The sequence below is a fragment of the Rana temporaria genome, chromosome 13, assembly GCF_905171775.1.
Source record: "Rana temporaria chromosome 13, aRanTem1.1, whole genome shotgun sequence".
Classification (NCBI taxonomy): Eukaryota; Metazoa; Chordata; class Amphibia; order Anura; family Ranidae; genus Rana; species Rana temporaria.
This window is the reverse complement of record NC_053501.1, coordinates 119,939,650-119,964,804: the sequence shown is the minus strand read 5'-3', so window position 1 is coordinate 119,964,804 and position 25,155 is coordinate 119,939,650. Positions and strand designations below refer to the sequence as shown.

Here is a 25,155-nt window from a genome sequence, read left to right as displayed (position 1 = left end):
TCAGGATAAGGCGGTGCTGCGCCCGCAGCCCTCTTTTCTTCCGAAGGTCGTTTCGGCCTTTCACATTAACGAGGACATTGTTGTTCCATCATTATGTCCTCAGCCGAAGAACCCGAAGGAGGCCTCTTTACATTCTCTGGATGTGGTTCGGGCCCTTCGAGTTTACTTGTCGGCGACAGCTCCGTTCCGGAAGTCGGACTCGCTGTTCGTGTCTGTGTCCGGTCCCAGTAAGGGCCTGGCAGTCTCGTCGGCCACCATTTCCAGGTGGATCCGACAGGTTGTGCTTCAGGCCTACGCCCTGAAGGGGCGGGCGCCTCCCTTTCGGGTCATGGCGCATTCGACCAGGGCGATCGGGGCCTCCTGGGCTTCCGACACCAAGCCTCTGTGTTACAGGTGTGTAAGGCAGCGACCTGGTCGTCGTTCCACACTTTTTCAAAGTTTTATAAGGTGGATGTGAGTGCATCTTCTGATGCCTCCTTCGGCCGCAGGGTGTTACAGGCGGCAGTTTAAGGTTGGAGTTCCTCCGTTGAGTAACTCCGGTTTTGTTTGGGGTGTAACCTGTTTTTGCTGTGTTATTTTCCCACCCCTCGAATTTTTTTGACACTGCTTGGGGACGTCCCTAAGGTCAAAGGATGCTGTGTCCGTCTATGAACGAAAGAGAAAAAAGGATTTTTGTACTCACCGTAAAATCCATTTCTCTGAGTTCATAGACGGACACAGCACCCACCCCTCCTTTGTTTGTACTGCTTGTTACGAACTGAGGCTGCTAAAGCAGAGTGTGGGTTATGCCTGGGGGAGCCACGCCCCCTGGGAGGAGCGGCATGAAGGAAAGTTTTTAACACCTTAAGTGCTGTAGAATTCTGCCTAAATCTCCTGGTAGGAAGAAGCATAACCCTAAGGTCAAAGGATGCTGTGTCCGTCTATGAACTCAGAGAAATGGATTTTACGGTGAGTACAAAAATCCTTTTTCTCTTTCGTTCATAGACGGACACAGCATCCTTTGACCTTAGGGTTATGCTTCTTCCTACCAGGAGATTTAGGCAGAATTCTACAGCACTTAAGGTGTTAAAAACTTTCCTTCATGCCGCTCCTCCCAGGGGGCGTGGCTCCCCCAGGCATAACCCCCACTCTGCTTTAGCAGCCTCAGTTTGTTTCTGCCTAACCGTCAGGAGAGTCAGGCTCTCTCTGGAGTCCTGGACTCTGGAGTTTTTTCTTGCAAATTTTTTTGCATTTTGCGAGTTTTTTCCTCGCTTTTTTATTTTATTTTTATTTTTGAATCCTGCGATTCTTCTATCAACAGCCGACTGGGTGACAGGCTGGGTCCTCGACCCTTGTAGTCCCCCCAGGTTCGGCCTTCGAGCGTGTGCCGGCCCTCAGCTCCGCTTTGGGACGTCCACGACAGGCCCCATTGCTCCAGGGGCGGCCGGGGAACTTCGGTTCTAGGGCACACATATGACCGGTCTCTATGGCCTTGTCACAGTGTGTCTGGCTGACAGCCATGCCGTTCGCGGACGTTGGTTCTGTCTGGGATACCTCCAGCCAGGTAGTCGCAGGACAGGTAAGTAGTGGCCCCTTACTCAGGTAAGTGGTCTGGCTGGAATGTTTTCCCTTGGGAGGTCGACTGAGGGTTTTCCCCTGCTTTCCTCTCTCCCTTATTCCTCTCCCTCCTTTCCCCTTTGGGTGACGGCTGTGCAGGGGGTTTTTTCCCTGGGGCTCATATTTTTTTTTTTTTCACTCGGGTATGGCTGGGGCTGTTCTGTGTCACTGCAGGGGACTGTGGTGGACATTCTGGGCATTTTTGTGTGTGCTGTGTGCTGTTTTGGTGTACTGTCATTTTTGGGTACACTGTCTTTTTAAAACTGCGCAACGGCGGCCATTTTGCCGGAGCCGCGCTTGTATTATTCGGCGGCCATTTTCTTGTGGCCGGCGCCATTTTCAGCACTAGTTCGGCCTCTAGTGGCCGTTTCGGCGGGGAAAAAAGACCGCGAATCATCTGAGGGGACAGACGCAGCGCTGCAGCTTCTCCTCAGCACACACTTGCCTTCACAGACCGCGCTGTACCAGGGGGTGGTGAGTCTCAGGGGGCCCCATACTGTGCTCTAGCGGCCGGGAGGTGACCTGTGGGGGACTTTTTTCCTGCCCTTGGCAGTAGGGGTGAAATGGCAACAGCAATATGGAGCCTGAATCAGGCCCCTCATTTCTTACAATGCCGGAATTAACCCTTAAGCGCCCCTCCCCCTGCCACATCTGTTGAATCGGTGTCGGCTGTCCTGGAGTCTTTTCTCACCAGGTTTGAAGCAGCCAGTGCTCGGTTGGGGGGTAAAAAAGCGCCCCCCCCCGGAGGCTGTTTCTGGGGATATCTCTGACGCAGAATCTGATGCTTCTGGTTCTGTCATGTCAGAGGATGCGGGCTTAACCCACATGGACAGCGAGGATGACTCTGCTGCGGAGTCTGCTGATAAGGAATTTGTTGGAGCTCTTATTACTGCGGTGCGTGAGGCTCTTCATTTAGAGGATTTGGCGGAGACACCAGCGGTGTCAGTCCTTTTGGATTCCGCAAACCACCGCGTACCGCTAAGGTATTCCCCTGTGTTCCTTATTTAGACAATATGTTGTATAAGGAATGGGATACACCGCAAAAGGCTTTTACGGTTCCTAAAAGCTTTGCTACCGTTACCCCCTGGAGGAGGACTTTTTTAAAAAAGTGGGTCACTCCTCCGTCGGTGGACCCTCCTGTGTCCAGACTGAGTAAGGCTACTACGTTGCCTGTGGAGGGGGCTCCTGCTTTCAAGGACCCCGCTAATAGGAGAGTGGAGGCCGTGGCCCGCTCCCTGTTCTCGGTGGTGGGTTCGGTGGTAAGGCCGGCTCTGGCCGGAGCCCTGGTAGCTCAGACGCTGACTGAAAGGGCGAAGCTCCTGCTGCAGGACCTGGAGGTCCAGGGGGCTTCCGAGTCCTCTAGGGACCTGGCTGAACAGTTGATTCAGGGTCAGAAGTTTCTCTGCGAGGCGGATATGGATTAGATTCCTTTGCTTTCCAGGGCTTCTGTCTACGCAGTGGTTCTGCGCCGCCTTATATGGCTGAAGTGCTGGTCGGCTGACCAGTACTCAAAAAAGGCCTTGGTAGATTTGCCCTTTAAGGGCGGACGGCTTTTGGGGGCATCCCTGGATGACATCATTAAGGATGCCACTGGAGGTAAGAGCACCTTGCTCCCTCAGTCGGGGAAGGGTAGGGAACCTCGCCGCAAGCAAGGTCCTACTTTTACTACCCCCTAAACGGTTTTTTTCGTGCGCCAGCGCGGCTGGAAAAGGTCCGCAGGGTGCAAAAGCCCTTGCTGCCGGGCGTAAGCGCCCCTGGTTCAAAAAACCGAACAAGCCTGCGGACAAGCCTGCTTCCGCATGAAGGTCTGCCCCCGCCCGGGTCTCGGGTGGGGGGACGGCTTCACGACTTCGTGGATCGGTGGAATTCTCTTCTATCCGACCGTTGGGTTTGCGAGGTGGTCGCCTCGGGGTACAAGATAGAGTTCCTTTCTTGTCCCCCAAACAGATTTTTTTCCATCCAACCTCCAGCTTCCTCCGGATCGTCGGCTAGCCCTGTCCGGGGCTGTCCAGGATCTTCTGGACAGGGGGGTGGTTGTGCCGGTCCCCTCGCTGGAACGGTTTCGGGGGTTCTACTCCAATCTGTTCGTGGTCCCCAAGAAGGGAGGGGTTCGCCCTATCCTGGACCTAAAGGCCCTCAACTCCTTTGTCAAGGTGCAGCGATTCAGGATGGAGTCGGTCCGTTCTATCATGGCGTCCCTCCACCAGGGGGACTTCATGGCGTCCTTAGACATCATGGACGCATACCTGCATGTTCCCGTTTGCACAAGCCACCAAAGGTATCTGCGCTTTGCGATCGGGGAGGACCACTATCAATTCGTGGCCCTCCCGTTCGGGCTGGCGTCGGCACCACGGGTGTTCACCAAGGTGCTCGCCCCGATCCTGGCCTTGCTACGGCAGCGAGGGATCGCTATCGTGGGATACCTGGACGACCTTCTCCTGAGAGCTTCTTCAGGCTCAGAGTTAGAGGAGGACGTGTCCATCACGTGTCGGACTCTGCAGGAGTTCGGCTGGTTTCTGAATCTCAGAAAATCAGTGTTGGTTCCGTCCCAGAGGCTGGAACCCCTGGGGCTGGTTTTGGATTCGGGGGAGACAAAAGTGTTCCTCCCATCGCAAAACCTGCTGACCCTGCAATCTGCAGTGAGACAGTTGTTGACCCAGAAGTGGTCATCTCTTCGCTTCTGCATGCGGGTTCTGGGTCTGATGGTGGCCTCCTTCGAGGCAGTTCTGTATGCCCAATCCACACCAGGGTACTACAGAAGGAGATTCTGTCACGATGGGACAGGGTCCCATCTTCTCTGGATCACCAGATTCGGTTGAGCCATCTGGCCAAGTCTTCCCTGGCATGGTGGCTGACGTCTCTGGTGCTTCGGTCCGGGAAGTCTTTTCTTCCGTGCCGCTGGACAGTGGTCACGACGGATGCCAGCCTCTTCGGCTGGGGGGGCGTCTGGGGCACCCAGTCAGCCCAGGGGCGCTGGACTCGGGAGGAGTCCCGCCTGCCGATCAAGCTGTGCCTTGTCAGGTGGTCGCTGGAGCTACAGGGCCGTCCTGTCAGGATCCAGTCCGACAACGCCACGGCCGTGGCGTACATCAATCATCAGGGCGGCACAAGGAGCTCGGCCGCGGCGACGGAGGTCGCTCACATACTTCGGTGGGCCGAAAGGTCCGTTCCGGCCCTGTCGGCGGTATACATTCCGGGAGTTCTGAATTGGCAAGCCGACTTCCTAAGTCGCATGACTCTGGATCAAGGGGAGTGGTCTCTCCACCCGGAGGTGTTTCAGATCCTGTGCCAAAAATGGGGCACTCCAGACGTGGACCTTCTGGCGTCCCGTCTCAATCGGAAGGTACCACGGTTTGTGGCTAGGTCAAGGGACCCGTGGGCAGACGCGTCAGTGGCTCCCTGGGTCAATATCACCTGATTTACGCCTTCCCTCCTCTAAGGCTCCTACCCCGCCTGCTGCGCAGGGTGGAAGCCGAAGGTATTCCAACGATCCTGATCGCCCCGGATTGGCCGCGTCGCTCTTGGTACGCGGACCTGGTACGTCTGGTGACAGACGCCCCCTGGCGTCTGCCTCTGAGGGAAGATCTCCTGTCTCAGGGCCCGATCTTCCATCCTGCTTTACGGTCACTGGCTTTAACGGCGTGGCTGTTGAAAACCAGGTACTGAAGGACCGGGGCCTGTCGGGCCCGGTAATCTCTACCATGCTGCGTGCACGGAAGTCCACTTCTCGAAAAATTTACCATCGTACATGGAAAGCATACATCTCTATGTGTGAGGAGATGAAGTGGCACCCCCGTACTTACGTGGTGTCCCGGATCCTGCTGTTCCTACAGCGGGGAGTGGACCAGGCTCTTGCCTTGAGCACGATCAAGAGTCAGATTTCTGCTCAGGCTGTTTATTTTCAGCGTCCCTTGGCAGCGAATTCTTTGGTTCGCACGTTTGTGCAGGGGGTCCGGCATGTGGCCCCCCCGGTGCGCCCTCCGCTACCTTCTTGGGACTTGAACTTGGTCCTCTCGGCGCTTCAGCGTGCCCCCTTTGAGGACATTCGGGAGATCCCCTTGCTGACTTTGTCGCAGAAGGTGGTCTTTCTGGTAGCTATTACCTCTATCAGACGAGTGTCTGAACTGGCGGCCTTGTATTGCAAGGCCCCCTACTTGGTCATCCATCAGGATAAGGCGGTGCTGCGCCCGCAGCCCTCTTTTCTTCCGAAGGTCGTTTCGGCCTTTCACATTAACGAGGACATTGTTGTTCCATCATTATGTCCTCAGCCGAAGAACCCGAAGGAGGCCTCTTTACATTCTCTGGATGTGGTTCGGGCCCTTCGAGTTTACTTGTCGGCGACAGCTCCGTTCCGGAAGTCGGACTCGCTGTTCGTGTCTGTGTCCGGTCCCAGTAAGGGCCTGGCAGTCTCGTCGGCCACCATTTCCAGGTGGATCCGACAGGTTGTGCTTCAGGCCTACGCCCTGAAGGGGCGGGCGCCTCCCTTTCGGGTCATGGCGCATTCGACCAGGGCGATCGGGGCCTCCTGGGCTTCCGACACCAAGCCTCTGTGTTACAGGTGTGTAAGGCAGCGACCTGGTCGTCGTTCCACACTTTTTCAAAGTTTTATAAGGTGGATGTGAGTGCATCTTCTGATGCCTCCTTCGGCCGCAGGGTGTTACAGGCGGCAGTTTAAGGTTGGAGTTCCTCCGTTGAGTAACTCCGGTTTTGTTTGGGGTGTAACCTGTTTTTGCTGTGTTATTTTCCCACCCCTCGAATTTTTTTGACACTGCTTGGGGACGTCCCTAAGGTCAAAGGATGCTGTGTCCGTCTATGAACGAAAGAGAAAAAAGGATTTTTGTACTCACCGTAAAATCCATTTCTCTGAGTTCATAGACGGACACAGCACCCACCCCTCCTTTGTTTGTACTGCTTGTTACGAACTGAGGCTGCTAAAGCAGAGTGTGGGTTATGCCTGGGGGAGCCACGCCCCCTGGGAGGAGCGGCATGAAGGAAAGTTTTTAACACCTTAAGTGCTGTAGAATTCTGCCTAAATCTCCTGGTAGGAAGAAGCATAACCCTAAGGTCAAAGGATGCTGTGTCCGTCTATGAACTCAGAGAAATGGATTTTACGGTGAGTACAAAAATCCTTTTTTTCCCTTCACTTCCTGTCCCAGGGACAGAACAGGAAGTGATATGATCCCTTCCCTTCTTAGACAGTTGTCACCAGAACAGGTGTCCCGTGGATGAGGTTTCCCATCATTTCCTGTACCAAAGAACACAACAGGAAGTGGGAGGAAATGTTGCCTTCTCCTTTTGACAGTTATCACTGGAACAGGTGTCCCCATTGGAAGATATGCCCTTACTTCCTGTTCCAGAGACACAACAGGAAGTAAAGAGGAAATGTTTTCTCCACTCTTAGACAGTTGTCAAAAGAACAGATGTCCCCATAGGGGAGATTTCCCATCACTTCCTATCCCAAAGGCACAACAGGAAGTCAGAGGAAAAATCTTCTCCACTCTTAGACAGTTGTCACCAGAACAGGTGTCCCCTTTGATGAGGATTCCTATCACTTCCTGTACCAAAGACTTAACAGGAAGCAGGAGGAAATATCTTCTGCACTCTCTTTAGACAGTTGTCACCAGAAGAGGTGTCCCCATAGGTGAGATTTCCCATTACTTCCTGTCCCATAGACACAACAGGAAGTGAGAGTAAAATATCTCTTCCCTTCTTAGACAGTTATCACCAGAACAGGTGTCCCCATGGACGAGGTTTCCCATCATTTCCTGTACCAAAGACACAACAGGAAGTGGAAGGAAATGTCCCCTTCCTTTTTAACAGATATCACTGGAACAGGTGTCCCCATTGGGAGATTTCCCATCACTTCCTGTCTCAGAGGCACAACAGGAAATGAGAGGAAATATCTCCTCCTGTCTTGGACAGATGTCTTCATTGGTGAGATTTCCCCTCACTTCCTGTCACCAGAACAGGTGTCCTTATTGGGGAGAGACCCTAAAGGGTTTGTCCTCTATAAGGAGAGTCACCCCCTTGGGGTCCCTTTTCTCGGCTCTCTTCAGGCTTTGGACCTGGGATCAGCTTCTAATATTGGGGAGTCTTGGTTTTATTATAGGGTGTTGGGTGTTCCTATCCATGTCGTTGGTGGTCATCGATCTCCAGTAAGATGGAAGCCACCAGCATCTCTCCCAATATGGCAGCACTCGGCGCCATGTTGTTGTAGCCGGTCAGGTCGGCCATATTGTTGTAGACATACAAGGTTTTGGTTAGAGGTGACTTGGCCAATTTTAAGCCATTTTTGTGGGCTGGTGGTGGGTTCCGGGTGATCTTGGGGGGGGGGGGGGCAGGGCAGCCATCACAAATTTTGGGGCCCCTTACACAGCTTTAGGCAGGGCCCCCCTGGAGCAGAGAACCATGGGGGGGGTGCTGACCAAAAAACAAGTGCAATCTCTTCTCTCCTGACGCAAGATAATACGTGGGGGGGGGGGGGGGCGCCTGGGGACCTGTAAGTGGCCCTGAGGGCCATCGGGCCCCTTACAGGTGTAATGCAAAAAAATAAAAAACCGGGAGGGGGGGCCAGCCGGGCCTGTAAGGGGCCCTGGAGACCATCGGGCCCTTTACAGGTGTAATGCAATTTAAAAAAAAAATAAAAAATTAAAAAAATGGGAGGGGGGTCAGTCGGGCCCCTGGAGACCATCGGGCCCTTTACAGGTGTAATGCAATTAAAAAATATATATATATATATATATATATATATATATATATATAAAAACGGGAGGGGGGTCAGTCGGGCCCCTGGGGACCATCTGGCCCTTTACAGGTGTTATGCAAAAAAAAAAATGTAAAACAAAAAAAAAGGGGGGGAGGGGGGCCAGTCGGGCCCCTGGGGACCATCTGGCCCTTTACAGGTGTAATGCAATTTATAAAAAAATATATAAAAACGGGAGGGGGGTCATCCGGGCCCCTGGGGACCATCTGGCCCTTTACAGGTGTAATGCAATTTATAAAAAAATATATAAAAACGGGAGGGGGGTCAGTCGGGCCCCTGGGGACCATCTGGCCCTTTACAGGTGTTATGCAAAACAAAAAAAAATGTAAAACAAAAAAAAAGGGGGATGGGGGGGTCAGTCGGGCCCCTGGAGACCATCGGGCCCTTTACAGGTGTTAGAGGGGGGCCAGCCAGGCCCCTGGGGACCATCGGGCCCTTTACAGGTGTTATGCAATTTTTTTTTAAAAAACAAAATTAAAAAAAACGGGAGGGGGGGTCAGTCGGGCCCCTGGGGACCATCGGGCCCTTTACAGGTGTAATGCAATTAAAAAAAAAAAAAAATTTTTAAAAATGGGAGGGGGGCCATCCGGGCCCCTGGAGACCATCGGGCCCTTTACAGGTGTAATGCAATTAAAAAATATATATATATATAAAAACGGGAGGGGGGTCAGTCGGGCCCTTTACAGGTGTAATGCAATTTATAAAAAAATATATAAAAACGGGAGGGGGTCAGTCGGGCCCCTGGGGACCATTTGGCCCTTTACAGGTGTTATGCAAAAAAAAAAAACAATGTAAAACAAAAAAAAAAGGGTGAGGGGGGGTCAGTCGGGCCCCTGGGGACCATCGGGCCCTTTACAGGTGTTATGCAAAACAAAAAAAAAAAAAAAAATGGCGGCCCTGGGGAGTGATGGGTTCAGGGTGGGGGGTGGGTGGTTGATCCTGGGGGTCTCTTGTAGGTAATACAATGTATCCGCCCCCCCCCCCCCCCATCCGTAGATCTGGTTGTATTGACCTTCTAACCTTCCACCCTGCAGTTCACGTACCGGCCTGTGGGCAGCGCCCCGTTCTGGAAGACGCCTTCGGCATGGGCGGCTCCCGCATCGTCGGCGGCCATGACGCTATGCCCGGCAGTTGGCCTTGGATTGTAAGCCTCCAGATGCCCACGGATTACAGTGGACAGGGGTTCGGTCACTCGTGCGGCGGCTACATCATCAACCAATGGTGGATCATGACCGCCGCCCACTGCTTCAAGGGAGCCGGCGAGTGAGTAAGACGTTCTCTTTCTTCAGGAAAAGACGTAACGACCAATCGGGTGCGATTGTTAATGCCTGCCCCCCCCGGGGTCTTGTCTTTCCAGTTCCTACCTGCAATGGCGGCTGGTGCTGGGGGCCAACCAGCTCTCCGACCTGGGTGGGGAGACCGAGGTGAGAAGGATCGCCAAGAAAATAGAACGCGAAGACTACAACCCCCGTTCCGAGGCGAACGACGCGGCCCTCCTGCTCGTCGATAGCGTCATCAAATTCAACGACTACATCCAGCCGGCCTGCCTCCCCCAGAGGGACGTCATCCTGGAACATCTGACGGATTGTTTCATCGCCGGCTGGGGCATGACCAACGAGCATTGTAAGTGCCACCAATCCCATTGTACAATCCAAACGCAAGATTCGTGGTCGAGGATTTGAAATTAATGGCGTTTTTCTTCTTCCTGGCAGCGAGCGAATCGTCGGACGTCCTCCAGGAGGCCCCGGTTGGGTTTATAGACCTCCAGACGTGCAACAGTACCAACTGGTACAACGGCGATTTGGGAGCGTACAATCTGTGTGCCGGATACGAGATAGGAGGGGTCGACAGCTGCCAGGTAGGAGGCCCCCACATCTGTATTTTCTACTCTGACACACCCACTTTTAGGCCACACCCACAGAACTATAGCTGGAAGGGTTGTTGGTATTTAGCCACGCCCCAGAAGAACCAAAACACACGGTTTGGCCACACCTACAGTCCTCTAACTAGGGTTGCCACCTGTATGGGATTCACCCGGAAAGTACGGGTTTTGAGTCATGTGTCCGGGTCTCCTTCCGCCTTCTACCCGGACACATGACTCAGACTGCACTGTGGCTCAGCTGGGGGAGGAACAACGAGGAGTTAATGTCGTTAGGGGAAAGTTCTTATCCTGGACACTCTGATCCCGATGTCCTCTACAGAGACACGGAGGAGAACCGCAGCACAAGGATTACTCCGCCGCCGGGACTATTTGATGGTTTTCGGGCTCCTCAGGCGGAGTAATCCTTCCCCTCAGTGGCCCGGATTCAGAGAGCAATTGCGCCTGCGTAACCATAGTTACGCAGCGCAATTGCTTACTTGCTCCGGCGTTACGAATGCTCCTGATTCAGAAACATCGTAACGCCGACTGCAGCCTAAAATCTGCGTGGCATAAGGCTCTTATGCCCGCATATCTTAGGCTGCATTCTTGCGATGGCCGCTAGGGGGCGTTCCCATTGTGCTCAGTGTATAGTATGCAAATTGCATACTAACGCCGATTCACAACGTTGCGCGAGCCCTGCGTACGCAAGTTACGTCGTTTCCGTACGGCGTGTTTAGCGTAAGGCTGCCCCTTCTAATAGTAGGGGCAGCCAATGCTAAAGTATAGCCGCCGTTCCCGCGTCGCGAAATTTGAATTTCACGTCGTTTGCGTAAGTGATTCGTGAATGGCGCTGGACGCCATTCACGTTCACTTTGAAGCAAATGACGTCCTTGCGATGTCATTTGCCGCAATGCACGTCGGGAAAGTTTCCCGACGGCGCATGCGCTTTACGATCGGCGCGGGAACGTGCCTAATTTAAATGATTCCCGCCCCCCTGCGGGATCATTTAAATTGCGCGCGCTTACGCCGGGCAATTTTGCCGGCGCGCCCTCGCAATTTACGGAGCTACTGCTCCGTGAATCGAGGGCAGCGGCGCAAATTTGCGGGGGCGCAGGGCAAAATCTTACTGAATCTGGGCCAGTGTCTCTGTATAGAAGAGGAGGTGGGGAGATCAGATTGTCCCCTCCTCGTGTTCCTCCCCCAGCAGAGCCGATCACAGAGAACACACAGAAGGATCACCACAGGAGGTGGGCACCAGCGGTGGCCCGTCCATGGGGACGCCCGGGCCAGTCACAAAAAAAAAACGGGCCCTTTAAGAACTTTTATCTGGCATAAAATGTCAAAATTTAACTGCAGTGATGGCGGCCGTCTATAGAGGGCGCTGCAGCAAATAACATACATTCATGCATTGTATGTTATTGTTGGTTGCCAGCTGCCGCTGGTCTATTCAGATAGCCGGACATAGGGCGCCGGTTACCTGAATAACGGCAGCTGGTTGGCTGAGCGGAAGTGCCTATCAGAGCCCTCGTCTCCCACAAGGTCTTATCCTCGGAATGTACGGGGGGCTGCGTTCCTTGGATAAGACTGACGGCCGTTTCAGCCAATCAGGTTCCTGGATTCTGGTTATCAGGAACCTGATTGGCTGAAGCGTCACCAAAGCGGAAGAAGACATCGAGGGAGGACATGGAAGAAGGTAAGTGCATTTTACAGGGCACAGAGGCGACAAAGGGCACCGAGGCGACAAAGAGCACCGAGGCGACAAAGGGCACCAAGGCGACAAAGGTCACAGAAGCGACAAAGGGCACCGAGGCGACAAAGGGCACCGAGGCGACAAAGGGCACCGAGGCGACAAAGGGCACAGAGGCGACAAAGGGCACCGAGGCGACAAAGGGCACCGAGGCGACAAAGGGCACAGTGGCGACAAAGGGCACAGTGGCGACAAAGGGCACCGAGGCGACAAAGGGCACCGAGGCGACAAAGGGCACCGAGGCGACAAAGGGCACAGAGGCGACAAAGGGCACCGGGGCGACAAAGGGCACCGAGGCGACAAAGGGCACAGAGGCGACAAAGGGCACAGAGGCGACAAAGGGCACAGTGGCGACAAAGGGCACAGCGGCGACAAAGGGCACCGAGGCAAAAAAAGGGCACCGAGGCGACAAAGGGCACAGCGGCGACAAAGGGCACAGCGGCGACAAAGGGCACAGCGGCGACAAAGGGCACAGCGGCGACAAAGGGCACAGCGGCGACAAAGGGCACAGAGGCGACAAAGGGCACAGAGGCGACAAAGGGCACCGAGGCGACAAAGAGCACCGAGGCGACAAAGGGCACCGAGGCGACAAAGGGCACCGAGGCGACAAAGGGCACCGAGGCGACAAAGGGCACCGGGGCGACAAAGGGCACCGGGGCGACAAAGGGCACCGAGGCGACAAAGGGCACCGAGGCGACAAAGGGCACAGTGGCGACAAAGGGCACAGAGGCGACAAAGGGCACAGCGGCGACAAAGGGCACAGCGGCAAAAAAAGGGCACAGCGGCGACAAAGGGCACAGCGGCGACAAAGGGCACCGAGGCGACAAAGGGCACAGCGGCGACAAAGGGCACAGCGGCGACAAAGGGCACAGCGGCGACAAAGGGCACCGAGGCGACAAAGGGCACAGCGGCGACAAAGGGCACCGAGGCGACAAAGGGCACAGCGGCGACAAAGGGCACCGAGGCGACAAAGGGCACAGCGGCGACAAAGGGCACAGCGGCGACAAAGGGCACAGTGGCGACAAAGGGCACAGAGGCGACAAAGGGCACCGAGGCGACAAAGGGCACCGAGGCGACAAAGGGCACAGCGGCGACAAAGGGCACCGGGGCTTAAAAGGGCTCCGGGGCGACAAAGGGCACAGCGGCGACAAAGGGCACAGCGGCGACAAAGGGCACAGAGGCGACAAAGGGCACAGTGGCGACAAAGGGCACAGAGGCGACAAAGGGCACCGAGGCGACAAAGGGCACAGCGGCGACAAAGGGCACAGTGGCGACAAAGGGCACAGAGGCGACAAAGGGCACAGCGGCGACAAAGGGCACCGAGGCAAAAAAAGGGCACAGCGGCGACAAAGGGCACAGCGGCGACAAAGGGCACCGAGGCGACAAAGGGCACAGCGGCGACAAAGGGCACAGCGGCGACAAAGGGCACCGAGGCGACAAAGGGCACAGCGGCGACAAAGGGCACAGCGGCGACAAAGGGCACCGAGGCGACAAAGGGCACCGAGGCGACAAAGGGCACCGAGGCGACAAAGGGCACAGCGGCGACAAAGGGCACAGCGGCGACAAAGGGCACAGCGGCGACAAAGGGCACAGAGGCGACAAAGGGCACCGAGGCGACAAAGGGCACCGAGGCGACAAAGGGCACAGCGGCGACAAAGGGCACCGGGGCTTAAAAGGGCTCCGGGGCGACAAAGGGCACAGCGGCGACAAAGGGCACAGCGGCGACAAAGGGCACAGAGGCGACAAAGGGCACAGTGGCGACAAAGGGCACAGAGGCGACAAAGGGCACCGAGGCGACAAAGGGCACAGCGGCGACAAAGGGCACCGAGGCGACAAAGGGCACCGAGGCATCAATTAAAGGGTACAGCGGCGACAAAGGGCACAGCGGCGACAAAGGGCACAGCGGCGACAAAGGGCACCGAGGCGACAAAGGGCACCGAGGCATCAATTAAAGGGTACAGCACAGTGACATGCACAGTGGTGACAATTGATCGCACTGCGATGTAAAGAATTGTGACTGCTGCGTGTGCCCACCCCCCCCCCTCCTGTCTTTGCAGCTTTGGGTAGCAGTAATAACACGGCTCAATCTCTATGTTTTACTGTCCCCCAACCACAAGTCACGCCCCTTCCCGTCCTCCACCCCCACCCCCCCCGCTGTCTTCTGGGAAACACACAGGTCCCAGAAGACAGCAGGGACCAGTGAGGATGCACAGCGCCTGAAAAACTGACAGGGGCCTGATCAGAAAGCCGTGTGAAAGGGGCATTGGGGTTCAGCTCGAAGAAAAGGTGGCAACCCTACAGTCCTAACTGAAAAGTGGAAATGTATTTAGCCCCGCCCCTGAAGAACCGCTCAATCTCTTTTTTTTCTCGGATTCCTTTTAGGGTGACAGCGGCGGCCCCCTTATGTGCCGAAGACCCCAAACCAAAGTCTTCTCGGTTATAGGAGTCACGAGCTGGGGGTCCGGATGTGCAAGGTTTCGGAGCCCCGGGGTCTACACTTCGGTGCAGTACTTCCTGGATTGGATCATCTCTAACGTGGCTGTATAGTACCGGCGCCCACCGGATCCGACCAATAAATATGTAGATGTGTGCAGTGACCACGCCCCCCGGAGTCCACTTCTGTTCAGGATTATCGTTATGTGACTTGTAATATTTCAGACACCATATTTTATTTTCTCTTCCGTTCATAGACGGACACAGGGGGGGCTCTCTGGGGGCCCTGATGTAGGGGGGGCTCTCTGGGACCCTGGTGTAGGGGGAGACTCTCTGGGGGCCCTGATGTAGGGGGAGACTCTCTGTGGGCCCTGATGTAGGGGGAGACTCTCTGGGGGCCCTGATGTAGGGGGAGACTCTCTGGGACCCTGGTGTAGGGGGGGCTCTCTGGGACCCTGATGTAGGGGGGGCTCTCTGGGACCCTGGTGTAGGGGGAGACTCTCTGGGGGCCCTGATGTAGGGGGAGACTCTCTGTGGGCCCTGATGTAGGGGGAGACTCTCTGGGGGCCCTGATGTAGGGGGAGACTCTCTGGGGTCCCTGATGTAGGGGGAGACTCTCTGGGGACACTACTGTAAGAAGGGAGGCTCTCTGAGGACCCTGATGTAAGGGGAGGTTCTCTGGGGACCCTAATGTAAGAGGGGAGGTTCTCTGGGGGCCCTGATGTAGGGGGAGACTCTCTGGGGACACTACTGTGAGAGGGGAGGCTCTCTGAGGACCCTGATGTAAGGAGGGCCTTTCTTGGGACACTAATGTAAGAGGGGAGGTTCTCTGGGGACCCTGATGTAGGGGAAGGCTCTCTGGGGACCCTGGTCTAAGGGGGGTTCTCTGGGGACCCTGTTGTAAGTAGGAAGGCTCTCTGGGGACCCTGATGTAGGGGGAGACTCTCTGGGGACACTACTGTGAGAGGGGCTCTCTGGGGACCCTGATGTAAGGGGAGGTTCTCTGGGGACCCTGATGTAGGGGGAGACTCTCTGGGGACCCTGGTGTAAGTAGGAAGGCTCTCTGGGGACCCTGATGTAGGGGGAGACTCTCTGGGGACCCTGGTGTAAGTAGGAAGGCTCTCTGGGGACCCTGATGTAAGGGGAGGTTCTCTGGGGACCCTGATGTAAGGAGGGACTTTCTTGGGACACTAATGTATTAGGGGAGACTCCCTGGGGACCCTGATGTAAGGGGAGGTTCTCTGGGGACCCTGATGTAGGGGGAGACTCTCTGGGGACCCTGGTGTAAGTAGGAAGGCTCTCTGGGGACCCTGATGTAGGGGGAAACTCTCTGGGGACCCTGGTGTAAGTAGGAAGGCTCTCTGGGGACCCTGGAGTAAGGGGAGGTTCTCTGGGGACTCTGATGTAGGGGGAGACTCTCTGGGGGCCCTAATGTAGGGGGAGACTCTCTGGGGACCCTGGTGTAAGTAGGAAGGCTCTCTGGGGACCCTGATGTAAGGGGAGGTTCTCTGGGGACCCTGATGTAGGGGGAGACTCTCTGGGGACCCTGGTGTAAGTAGGAAGGCTCTCTGGGGACCCTGATGTAGGGGGAGACTCTCTGGGGACCCTGGTGTAAGTAGGAAGGCTCTCTGGGGACCCTGATGTAAGGGGAGGTTCTCTGGGGACCATGATGTAGGGGGAGACTCTCTGGGGACCCTGGTGTAAGTAGGAAGGCTCTCTGGGGACCCTGATGTAGGGGGAAACTCTCTGGGGACCCTGGTGTAAGTAGGAAGGCTCTCTGGGGACCCTGATGTAAGGGGAGGTTCTCTGGGGACCCTGATGTAGGGGGAGACTCTCTGGGGGCCCTGATGTAGGGGGAGACTCTCTGGGGACCCTGGTGTAAGTAGGAAGGCTCTCTGGGGACCCTGATGTAAGGGGAGGTTCTCTGGGGACCCTGATGTAGGGGGAGACTCTCTGGGGGCCCTGATGTAGGGGGAGACTCTCTGGGGACCCTGGTGTAAGTAGGAAGGCTCTCTGGGGACCCTGATGTAAGGGGGGCTCTCTGGGGACCCTGATGTAGGGGGAGACTCTCTGGGGACACTACTGTGAGAGGGGCTCTCTGGGGACCCTGATGTAGGGGGAGACTCTCTGGGGGCCCTGATGTAGGGGGAGACTCTCTGGGGACCCTGGTGTAAGTAGGAAGGCTCTCTGGGGACCCTGATGTAAGGGGGGCTCTCTGGGGACCCTGATGTAGGGGGAGACTCTCTGGGGACACTACTGTGAGAGGGGCTCTCTGGGGACCCTGATGTAAGGGGAGGTTCTCTGGGGACCCTGATGTAGGGGGAGACTCTCTGGGGACCCTGGTGTAAGTAGGAAGGCTCTTTGGGGACCCTGATGTAGGGGGAGACTCTCTGGGGACCCTGGTGTAAGTAGGAAGGCTCTCTGGGGACCCTGATGTAAGGGGGGCTCTCTGGGGACCCTGATGTAGGGGGAGACTCTCTGGGGACACTACTGTGAGAGGGGCTCTCTGGGGACCCTGATGTAAGGGGAGGTTCTCTGGGGACCCTGATGTAGGGGGAGACTCTCTGGGGACCCTGGTGTAAGTAGGAAGGCTCTTTGGGGACCCTGATGTAGGGGGAGACTCTCTGGGGACCCTGGTGTAAGTAGGAAGGCTCTCTGGGGACCCTGATGTAAGGGGAGGTTCTCTGGGGACCCTGATGTAAGGAGGGACTTTCTTGGGACACTAATGTAAGAGGGGAGACTCCCTGGGGACCCTGATGTAAGGGGAGGTTCTCTGGGGACCCTGATGTAAGGAGGGACTTTCTTGGGACACTAATGTATGAGGGGAGACTCTCTGGGGACCCTGGTGTAAGTAGGAAGGCTCTCTGGGGACCCTGATGTAGGGGGAGACTCTCTGGGGACCCTGGTGTAAGTAGGAAGGCTCTCTGGGGACCCTGATGTAAGGGGAGGTTCTCTGGGGACCCTGATGTAAGGAGGGACTTTCTTGGGACACTAATGTAAGAGGGGAGACTCCCTGGGGACCCTGATGTAAGGGGAGGTTCTCTGGGGACCCTGATGTAGGGGGAGACTCTCTGGGGACCCTGATGTAGGGGGAGACTCTCTGGGGACCCTGGTGTAAGTAGGAAGGCTCTCTGGGGACCCTGATGTAAGGGGAGACTCTCTGGGGGCCCTGATGTAGGGGGAGACTCTCTGGGGACCCTGGTGTAAGGGGAGGTTCTCTGGGGACCCTGATGTAGGGGGAGACTCTCTGGGGACCCTGATGTAGGGGGAGACTCTCTGGGGACCCTGATGTAGGGGGAGACTCTCTGGGGACCCTGGTGTAAGTAGGAAGGCTCTCTGGGGACCCTGATGTAAGGGGAGACTCTCTGGGGGCCCTGATGTAGGGGGAGACTCTCTGGGGACCCTGGTGTAAGTAGGAAGGCTCTCTGGGGACCCTGATGTAAGGGGAGACTCTCTGGGGGCCCTGATGTAGGGGGAGACTCTCTGGGGACCCTGGTGTAAGGGGAGGTTCTCTGGGGACCCTGATGTAGGGGGAGACTCTCTGGGGACCCTGATGTAGGGGGAGACTCTCTGGGGACCCTGATGTAGGGGGAGACTCTCTGGGGACCCTGGTGTAAGTAGGAAGGCTCTCTGGGGACCCTGATGTAAGGGGAGACTCTCTGGGGGCCCTGATGTAGGGGGAGACTCTCTGGGGACCCTGGTGTAAGTAGGAAGGCTCTCTGGGGACCCTGATGTAAGGGGAGACTCTCTGGGGGCCCTGATGTAGGGGGAGACTCTCTGGGGACCCTGGTGTAAGTAGGAAGGCTCTCTGGGGAGTCCCCCTATGTGATGGTGTGTGTGTGGGGGGGTGGCATTGAAGGACCTGGCCTTGGGGCAGCAAAGGGAATAAATCTGGGCCTGGGCAGAGGCAGCGCTGAGACTGGGGGGCTGGCACCAATGAGAGAAGGTGGGGGAGGAGCTTTCCTCTGTGTGGCGTACCTATACCGTCTACCCATGGGACAAGAAGGCATCCTGGCGGGACATTAGAAGGCACAGTGATGGAACGGAATTCCCAGGGATTCGATTGATTGACAGTAAGTGACATTTTTCAGAGCTGAGCAATCGATGCCAACCTCCACCACCTGTGCCCCTTACTGATCCCCCCACCACCACCACTGATCTCAGCCCTATCCCCCCCATTACTTCTACAACAGAGGTGATGGGGGAGAGGGCTGAGATCAGTGGTGGGGGGGATCAGTAAGAGGCACAGGTGGTGGTGGGAGAGGATGGCACTGCCACCCCCCTCAACACCACCACTGCCACCTCCCCCTCACGTAACACAGCTGCCACCTCCCCCTCACGTAACGCAGCTGCCACCCCCTCAAAAAAAGTATCAAAATCATGCTCCTTTGTGATTTCTTGCACCTGAGCCCAGAAGTTTCTAGTTACGCCTCTGGGACATGGTACAGGAGGAGGAGGACAGAGACTACGGACATGGTACAGGAGGAGGGGGGACAGAGACTGTGGACATGGTACAGGAGGGGGGGGACAGAGACTGCGGACATGGTACAGGAGGGGGGGACAGAGACTGCGGACATGGTACAGGAGGGGGAGGACAGAGACTGTGGACATGGTACAGGAGGAGGAGGACAGAGACTGTGGACATGGTACAGGAGGGGGGGGGCAGAGACTGTGGACATGGTACAGGAGGGGAGGACAGAGACTGTGGACATGGTACAGGAGGGGGGGGGCAGAGACTGTGGACATGGTACAGGAGGGGGGGACAGAGACTGTGGACATGGTACAGGAGGAGGAGGACAGAGACTGTGGACATGGTACAGGAGGAGGAGGACAGAGACTGCAGAGACATGGTACAGGAGGGGGAGGACAGAGACTGCGGACATGGTACAGGAGGGGGGGACAGAGACTGCGGACATGGTACAGGAGGAGGAGGACAGAGACTGTGGACATGGTACAGGAGGAGGAGGACAGAGACTGTGGACATGGTACAGGAGGGGGGAGGACAGAGACTGCGGACATGGTACAGGAGGGGGGGGACAGAGACTGTGGACATGGTACAGGAGGGGAGGACAGAGACTGTGGACATGGTACAGGAGGGGGGGGACAGAGACTGTGGACATGGTACAGGAGGGGGAGGACAGAGACTGCTGACATGGTACAGGAGGGGGGGGACAGAGACTGCGAACATGGTACCGGAGGTGGGGGACAGAGACTGCGGACATGGTACAGGAGGGGGAGGACAGAGACTGTGGACATGGTACAGGAGGTGGAGGACAGAGACTGCGGACATGGTACAGGAGGTGGAGGACAGAGACTGCGGACATGGTACAGGAGGGGAGGACAGAGACTGTGGACATGGTACAGGAGGTGGAGGACAGAGACAGCGGACATGGTACAGGAGGGGAAGGACAGAGACTGCGGACATGGTACAGGAGGTGGGGGACAGAGACTGCGGACATGGTACAGGAGGAGGAGGACAGAGACTGCGGACATGGTACAGGAGGAGGAGGACAGAGACTGCGGACATGGTACAGGAGGGGGGGGACAGAGACTGTGGACATGGTACAGGAGGGGGAAGGACAGAGACTGCGGACATGGTACAGGAGGTGGGGGACAGAGACTGCGGACATGGTACAGGAGGAGGAGGACAGAGACTGCGGACATGGTACAGGAGGAGGAGGACAGAGACTGTGGACATGGTACAGGAGGAGGAGGACAGAGACTGTGGACATGGTACAGGAGGGGGAGGACAGAGACTGTGGACATGATACAGGAGGGGGAGGACAGAGACTGCGGACATGGTACAGGAGGGGGGGGACAGAGACTGTGGACATGGTACAGGAGGGGGGGACAGAGACTGTGGACATGGTACAGGAGGAGGAGGACAGAGACTGTGGACATGGTACAGGAGGTGGGGGACAGAGACTGTGGACATGATACAGGAGGTGGGGGACAGAGACTGCGGACATGGTACAGGAGGGGGAGGACAGAGACTGTGGACATGGTACAGGAGGAGGAGGACAGAGACTGCGGACATGGTACAGGAGGGGGAGGACAGAGACTGCGGACATGGTACAGGAGGTGGAGGACAGAGACTGCGGACATGGTACAGGAGGGGGGGGACAGAGACTGTGGACATGGTACAGGAGGGGGGGACAGAGACTGTGGACATGGTACAGGAGGAGGAGGACAGAGACTGTGGACATGGTACAGGAGGGGGGGGACAGAGACTGTGGACATGGTACAGGAGGTGGGGGACAGAGACTGTGGACATGGTACAGGAGGGGGAGGACAGAGACTGCGGACATGGTACAGGAGGGGGAGGACAGAGACTGTGGACATGGTACAGGAGGGGGGGGACAGAGACTGAGGACATGGTACAGGAGGGGGAGGACAGAGACTGTGGACATGGTACAGGAGGGGGAGGACAGAGACTGTGGACATGGTACAGGAGGGGGAGGACAGAGACTATGGACATGGTACAGGAGGGGGAGGACAGAGACTGTGGACATGGTACAGGAGGAGGAGGACAGAGACTGCGGACATGGTACAGGAGGTGGGGGACAGAGACTGTGGACATGATACAGGAGGTGGGGGACAGAGACTGCGGACATGGTACAGGAGGTGGGGGACAGAGACTGTGGACATGGTACAGGAGGAGGAGGACAGAGACTGCGGACATGGTACAGGAGGTGGGGGACAGAGACTGTGGACATGGTACAGGAGGGGGGGACAGAGACTGTGGACATGGTACAGGAGGTGGAGGACAGAGGCTGTGGACATGGTACAGGAGGGGGAGGACAGAGACTGCGGACATGGTACAGGAGGAGGAGGACAGAGACTGTGGACATGGTACAGGAGGGGGGGGACAGAGACTGCGGACATGGTACAGGAGGGGGGGGACAGAGACTGCGGACATGGTACAGGAGGGGGAGGACAGAGACTGCGGACATGGTACAGGAGGGGGAGGACAGAGACTGTGGACATGGTACAGGAGGGGGAGGACAGAGACTGTGGACATGGTACAGGAGGGGGAGGACAGAGACTGTGGACATGATACAGGAGGGGGGGGACAGAGACTGCGGACATGGTACAGGAGGAGGAGGACAGAGACTGCGGACATGGTACAGGAGGTGGGGGACAGAGACTGCGGACATGGTACAGGAGGTGGGGGACAGAGACTGCGAACATGGTACAGGAGGGGGAGGACAGAGACTGTGGACATGGTACAGGAGGAGGAGGAGGACAGAGACTGTGGACATGGTACAGGAGGGGGGGACAGAGACTGGACATGGTACAGGAGGAGGAGGACAGAGACTGCGGACATGGTACAGGAGGGGGAGGACAGAGACTGAGGACATGGTACAGGAGGGGGGGGACAGAGACTGGACATGGTACAGGAGGGAGAGGACAGAGACTGCGGACATGGTACAGGAGGGGGAGGACAGAGACTGCGGACATGGTACAGGAGGTGGAGGACAGAGACTGCGGACATGGTACAGGAGGGGGGGGGGACAGAGACTGTGGACATGGTACAGGAGGGGGGGGACAGAGACTGCGGACATGGTACAGGAGATGGGGGACAGAGACTGCGGACATGGTACAGGAGGGGGAGGACAGAGACGGTGGACATGGTACAGGAGGGGGAGGACAGAGACTGTGGACATGGTACAGGAGGGGGAGGACAGAGACTGTGGACATGGTACAGGAGGGGGAGGACAGAGACTGTGGACATGGTACAGGAGGGGGAGGACAGAGACGGTGGACATGGTACAGGAGGGGGAGGACAGAGACTGCGGACATGGTACAGGAGGGGGAGGACAGAGACTGTGGACATGGTACAGGAGGTGGGGGACAGAGACTGTGGACATGGTACAGGAGGGGGAGGACAGAGACTGCGGACATGGTACAGGAGGGGGGGGACAGAGACTGTGGACATGGTACAGGAGGGGGGGGACAGAGACTGCGGACATGGTACAGGAGGGGGGGGACAGAGACTGTGGACATGGTACAGGAGGAGGAGGACAGAGACTGCGGACATGGTACAGGAGGGGGAGGACAGAGACTGTGGACATGGTACAGGAGGTGGGGGACAGAGACTGTGGACATGGTACAGGAGGGGGAGGACAGAGACTGCGGACATGGTACAGGAGGGGGGGACAGAGACTGTGGACATGGTACAGGAGGGGGGGGACAGAGACTGTGGACATGGTACAGGAGGGGGGGGGGCAGAGACTGCGGACATGGTACAGGAGGGGGAGGACAGAGACTGAGGACATGGTACAGGAGGAGGAGGAGGACAGAGACTGTGGACATGGTACAGGAGGGGGAGGACAGAGACTGTGGACATGGTACAGGAGGGGGAGGACAGAGACGGTGGACATGGTACAGGAGGGGGAGGACAGAGACTGTGGACATGGTACAGGAGGGGGGGGACAGAGACTGTGGACATGGTACAGGAGGGGGGGGACAGAGACTGTGGACATGGTACAGGAGGGGGGGGGACAGAGACTGCGGACATGGTACAGGAGGGGGAGGACAGAGACTGAGGACATGGTACAGGAGGGGGAGGACAGAGACTGAGGACATGGTACAGGAGGAGGAGGAGGACAGAGACTGTGGACATGGTCTCCCCTGGTGTGGTGGCTGGTGTTTCCGGTGCTTCGGGCCGGAAAGTCATTTTTCTGCAGGCCATTGGACAGTGGTCACGACGGATGCCAGCCTCTCCGGTTGGGGAGGGGCGCTTGGGGCACCCAGTCAGCCCAGGGGCACTGGACTCAGGTGGAGTCCTGCCTACTGATCAACGTTCTGGAGCTCCGAGCAATCAAGCTTTGCCTTGCCAGGTGGTCCCTGGATCTACGGGCCTGACCGGTCAGGATCCTGTCCGATAACACCATGTCCGTGGCGTAGGTTGATCATCAGGGAGGCACACGGAGTTCTGTTGCAGCGACGGGGGTCGCGCGCATCCTTTGGGTGGGCCGAAGGGTCCGTTCCGGCTCTATTGGCCGGGTACATTCCGGGAATACGGAATTGGCTAGCCAACTACCTAAGTCGGACTGCGCTAGACCAAGGAGAGTGGTCTCTCCACCCATAGGGGTTTTCAGTGTCTGTGCCGAAAGTGGGGCACTCCAGGGGTGGACCTGCTAGCGTCCCGCCTCAACCGGAAGGTGCCATGTTTTTGGCCAGGTCAAGGGACCCGTGGGCTGACGCGTCCCTTGGGGTCACTGTCGCCTACGTTAAACCTTCCCTCCTCGGTAGCTTCTTCCTCGCCTGCTGCGCAGAGTGGAAGCCGAGGGAATTCTGTCAATCCTGATTGCCCCAGATTGGCCGCGTCGTTCCTGGTACGCGGACCTGGTGCGTCTGGTGGCAGACGCCCCCTAGCGTCTTCCCCTGGGGGTTGATCTTCTGTTACAGGGTCCGATTTTCCACCCTGTTTTTACAGCCACTGGCTTAGCGGCGTGGCTGTTGAGAGCCTGGGGCTGAAGGTCCGAGGCCTATTGGGCTTGGTGGTCTCTACCGTGCTGCCTGCACGGAAGTCTACCTCACGTAGGATTTTACATCATACGTGGAAGGCCTGCTTCTCTGTGTGTGAGGAGATGAAATGGCACTCTCGTACATACGTGGTGTCCAGGATTCTGCTGTTTTTTACAGCAGGGAGTGGATCAGGCTCTCGCCTTAAGTACGGTTAGGAGTCAGGCCCCGTACACAGGGCCGAGGAACTCGACGTGCCAAACACATCGAGTTCCTCGGCCAGTTCAGCCCTGAGCAATTACCTCGATCAGACGGGTGTCTATCTGAACTGGCGGCCTTGTCTTGCAAGGCTCCCTGCTTGGTCATCCATGAGAATGAGGTGGTGCTGCGGCCGCAGCCGTCTTTTCTCCCCAGGGTCGTTTCGGCTTTTCACGTTGATGTGGACATTGTTCTCCCATCCTTGTGTCCTCGGCCGAAATGCAAGGAGGCGGCCTCTTTACATCCTCTGGATGTGGTTCGGGCCCTACGAATGTACTTATATGTTACGGTTCCGTTCCGGAAGTCAGTCTCACTGTTCGTGTCGCTGGCTGGTCCTACAAGGGGGCCTGGCGGTCTCGTCGGCCACCGTTCCTAGGTGGTTCCGACGGATTGTGCTTCAGGCCTATGCCCTGAAGGGGCGTGCGCCTCCCTTTCGGGTCAGGGCGCATTCGACCAGAGCCTCTTGGGCTTCCGGCATCATGCCTCTGTGTTACAGGGGTATATGGCAGCGATCCACGCTTTTTCAAGGTCTTACGAGGTGGATGTGTGTTCATCTTCTGATGCCTCCTTCGGCCGCAGGGTGTTACAGGCGGCAGTTTAAGGTTGGAGTTCCTCCGTTGAGTAACTCCGGTTTTTGTTTGGGGTGTAACCTGTTTTTGCTGTGTTATTTTCCCACCCCTCGAATTTTTTTGACACTGCTTGGGGATGTCCCTAAGGTCAATGAAGGCTGTGTCCGTCTATGAACGAAAGAGAAAAAAGGATTTTTGTACTCGCCGTAAAATCCATTTCTCTGAGTTCATGGACGGACACAGCACCCACCCCTCCTTGGTTTGTACTGCTTGTTACGGACTGAGGCTGCTAGAGCAGGGTGTGGGTTATGCCTGGGGGAGCCACGCCCCCTGGGAGGAGCGGCATGAAGGAAAGGTTTTAACACCTTAAGTGCTGTAGAATTCTGCCTAAATCTCCTGGTAGGAAGAAGCATAACCCTAAGGTCAATGGAGGCTGTGTCCGTCTATGAACTCAGAG

General features: G+C 56.7%; 1 protein-coding gene across 1 annotated transcript in view; it reads left to right on the top strand.

Annotated features, from left to right (window-relative positions):
• LOC120920625 (acrosin-like) overlaps positions 1-14,618 on the top strand; it is a 28,558-nt gene extending 13,940 nt beyond the window's left edge. The window contains exons 3-6 of the mRNA XM_040332810.1: positions 9,394-9,622; positions 9,717-9,982; positions 10,072-10,217; positions 14,350-14,618. Coding sequence (XP_040188744.1) covers positions 9,394-9,622; positions 9,717-9,982; positions 10,072-10,217; positions 14,350-14,514 — 806 coding nt within the window. The 3' untranslated portion in view covers positions 14,515-14,618. The remainder of the gene's footprint in view (positions 1-9,393; positions 9,623-9,716; positions 9,983-10,071; positions 10,218-14,349) is intronic.
• The last annotated feature ends 10,537 nt before the right edge of the window (positions 14,619-25,155 follow it).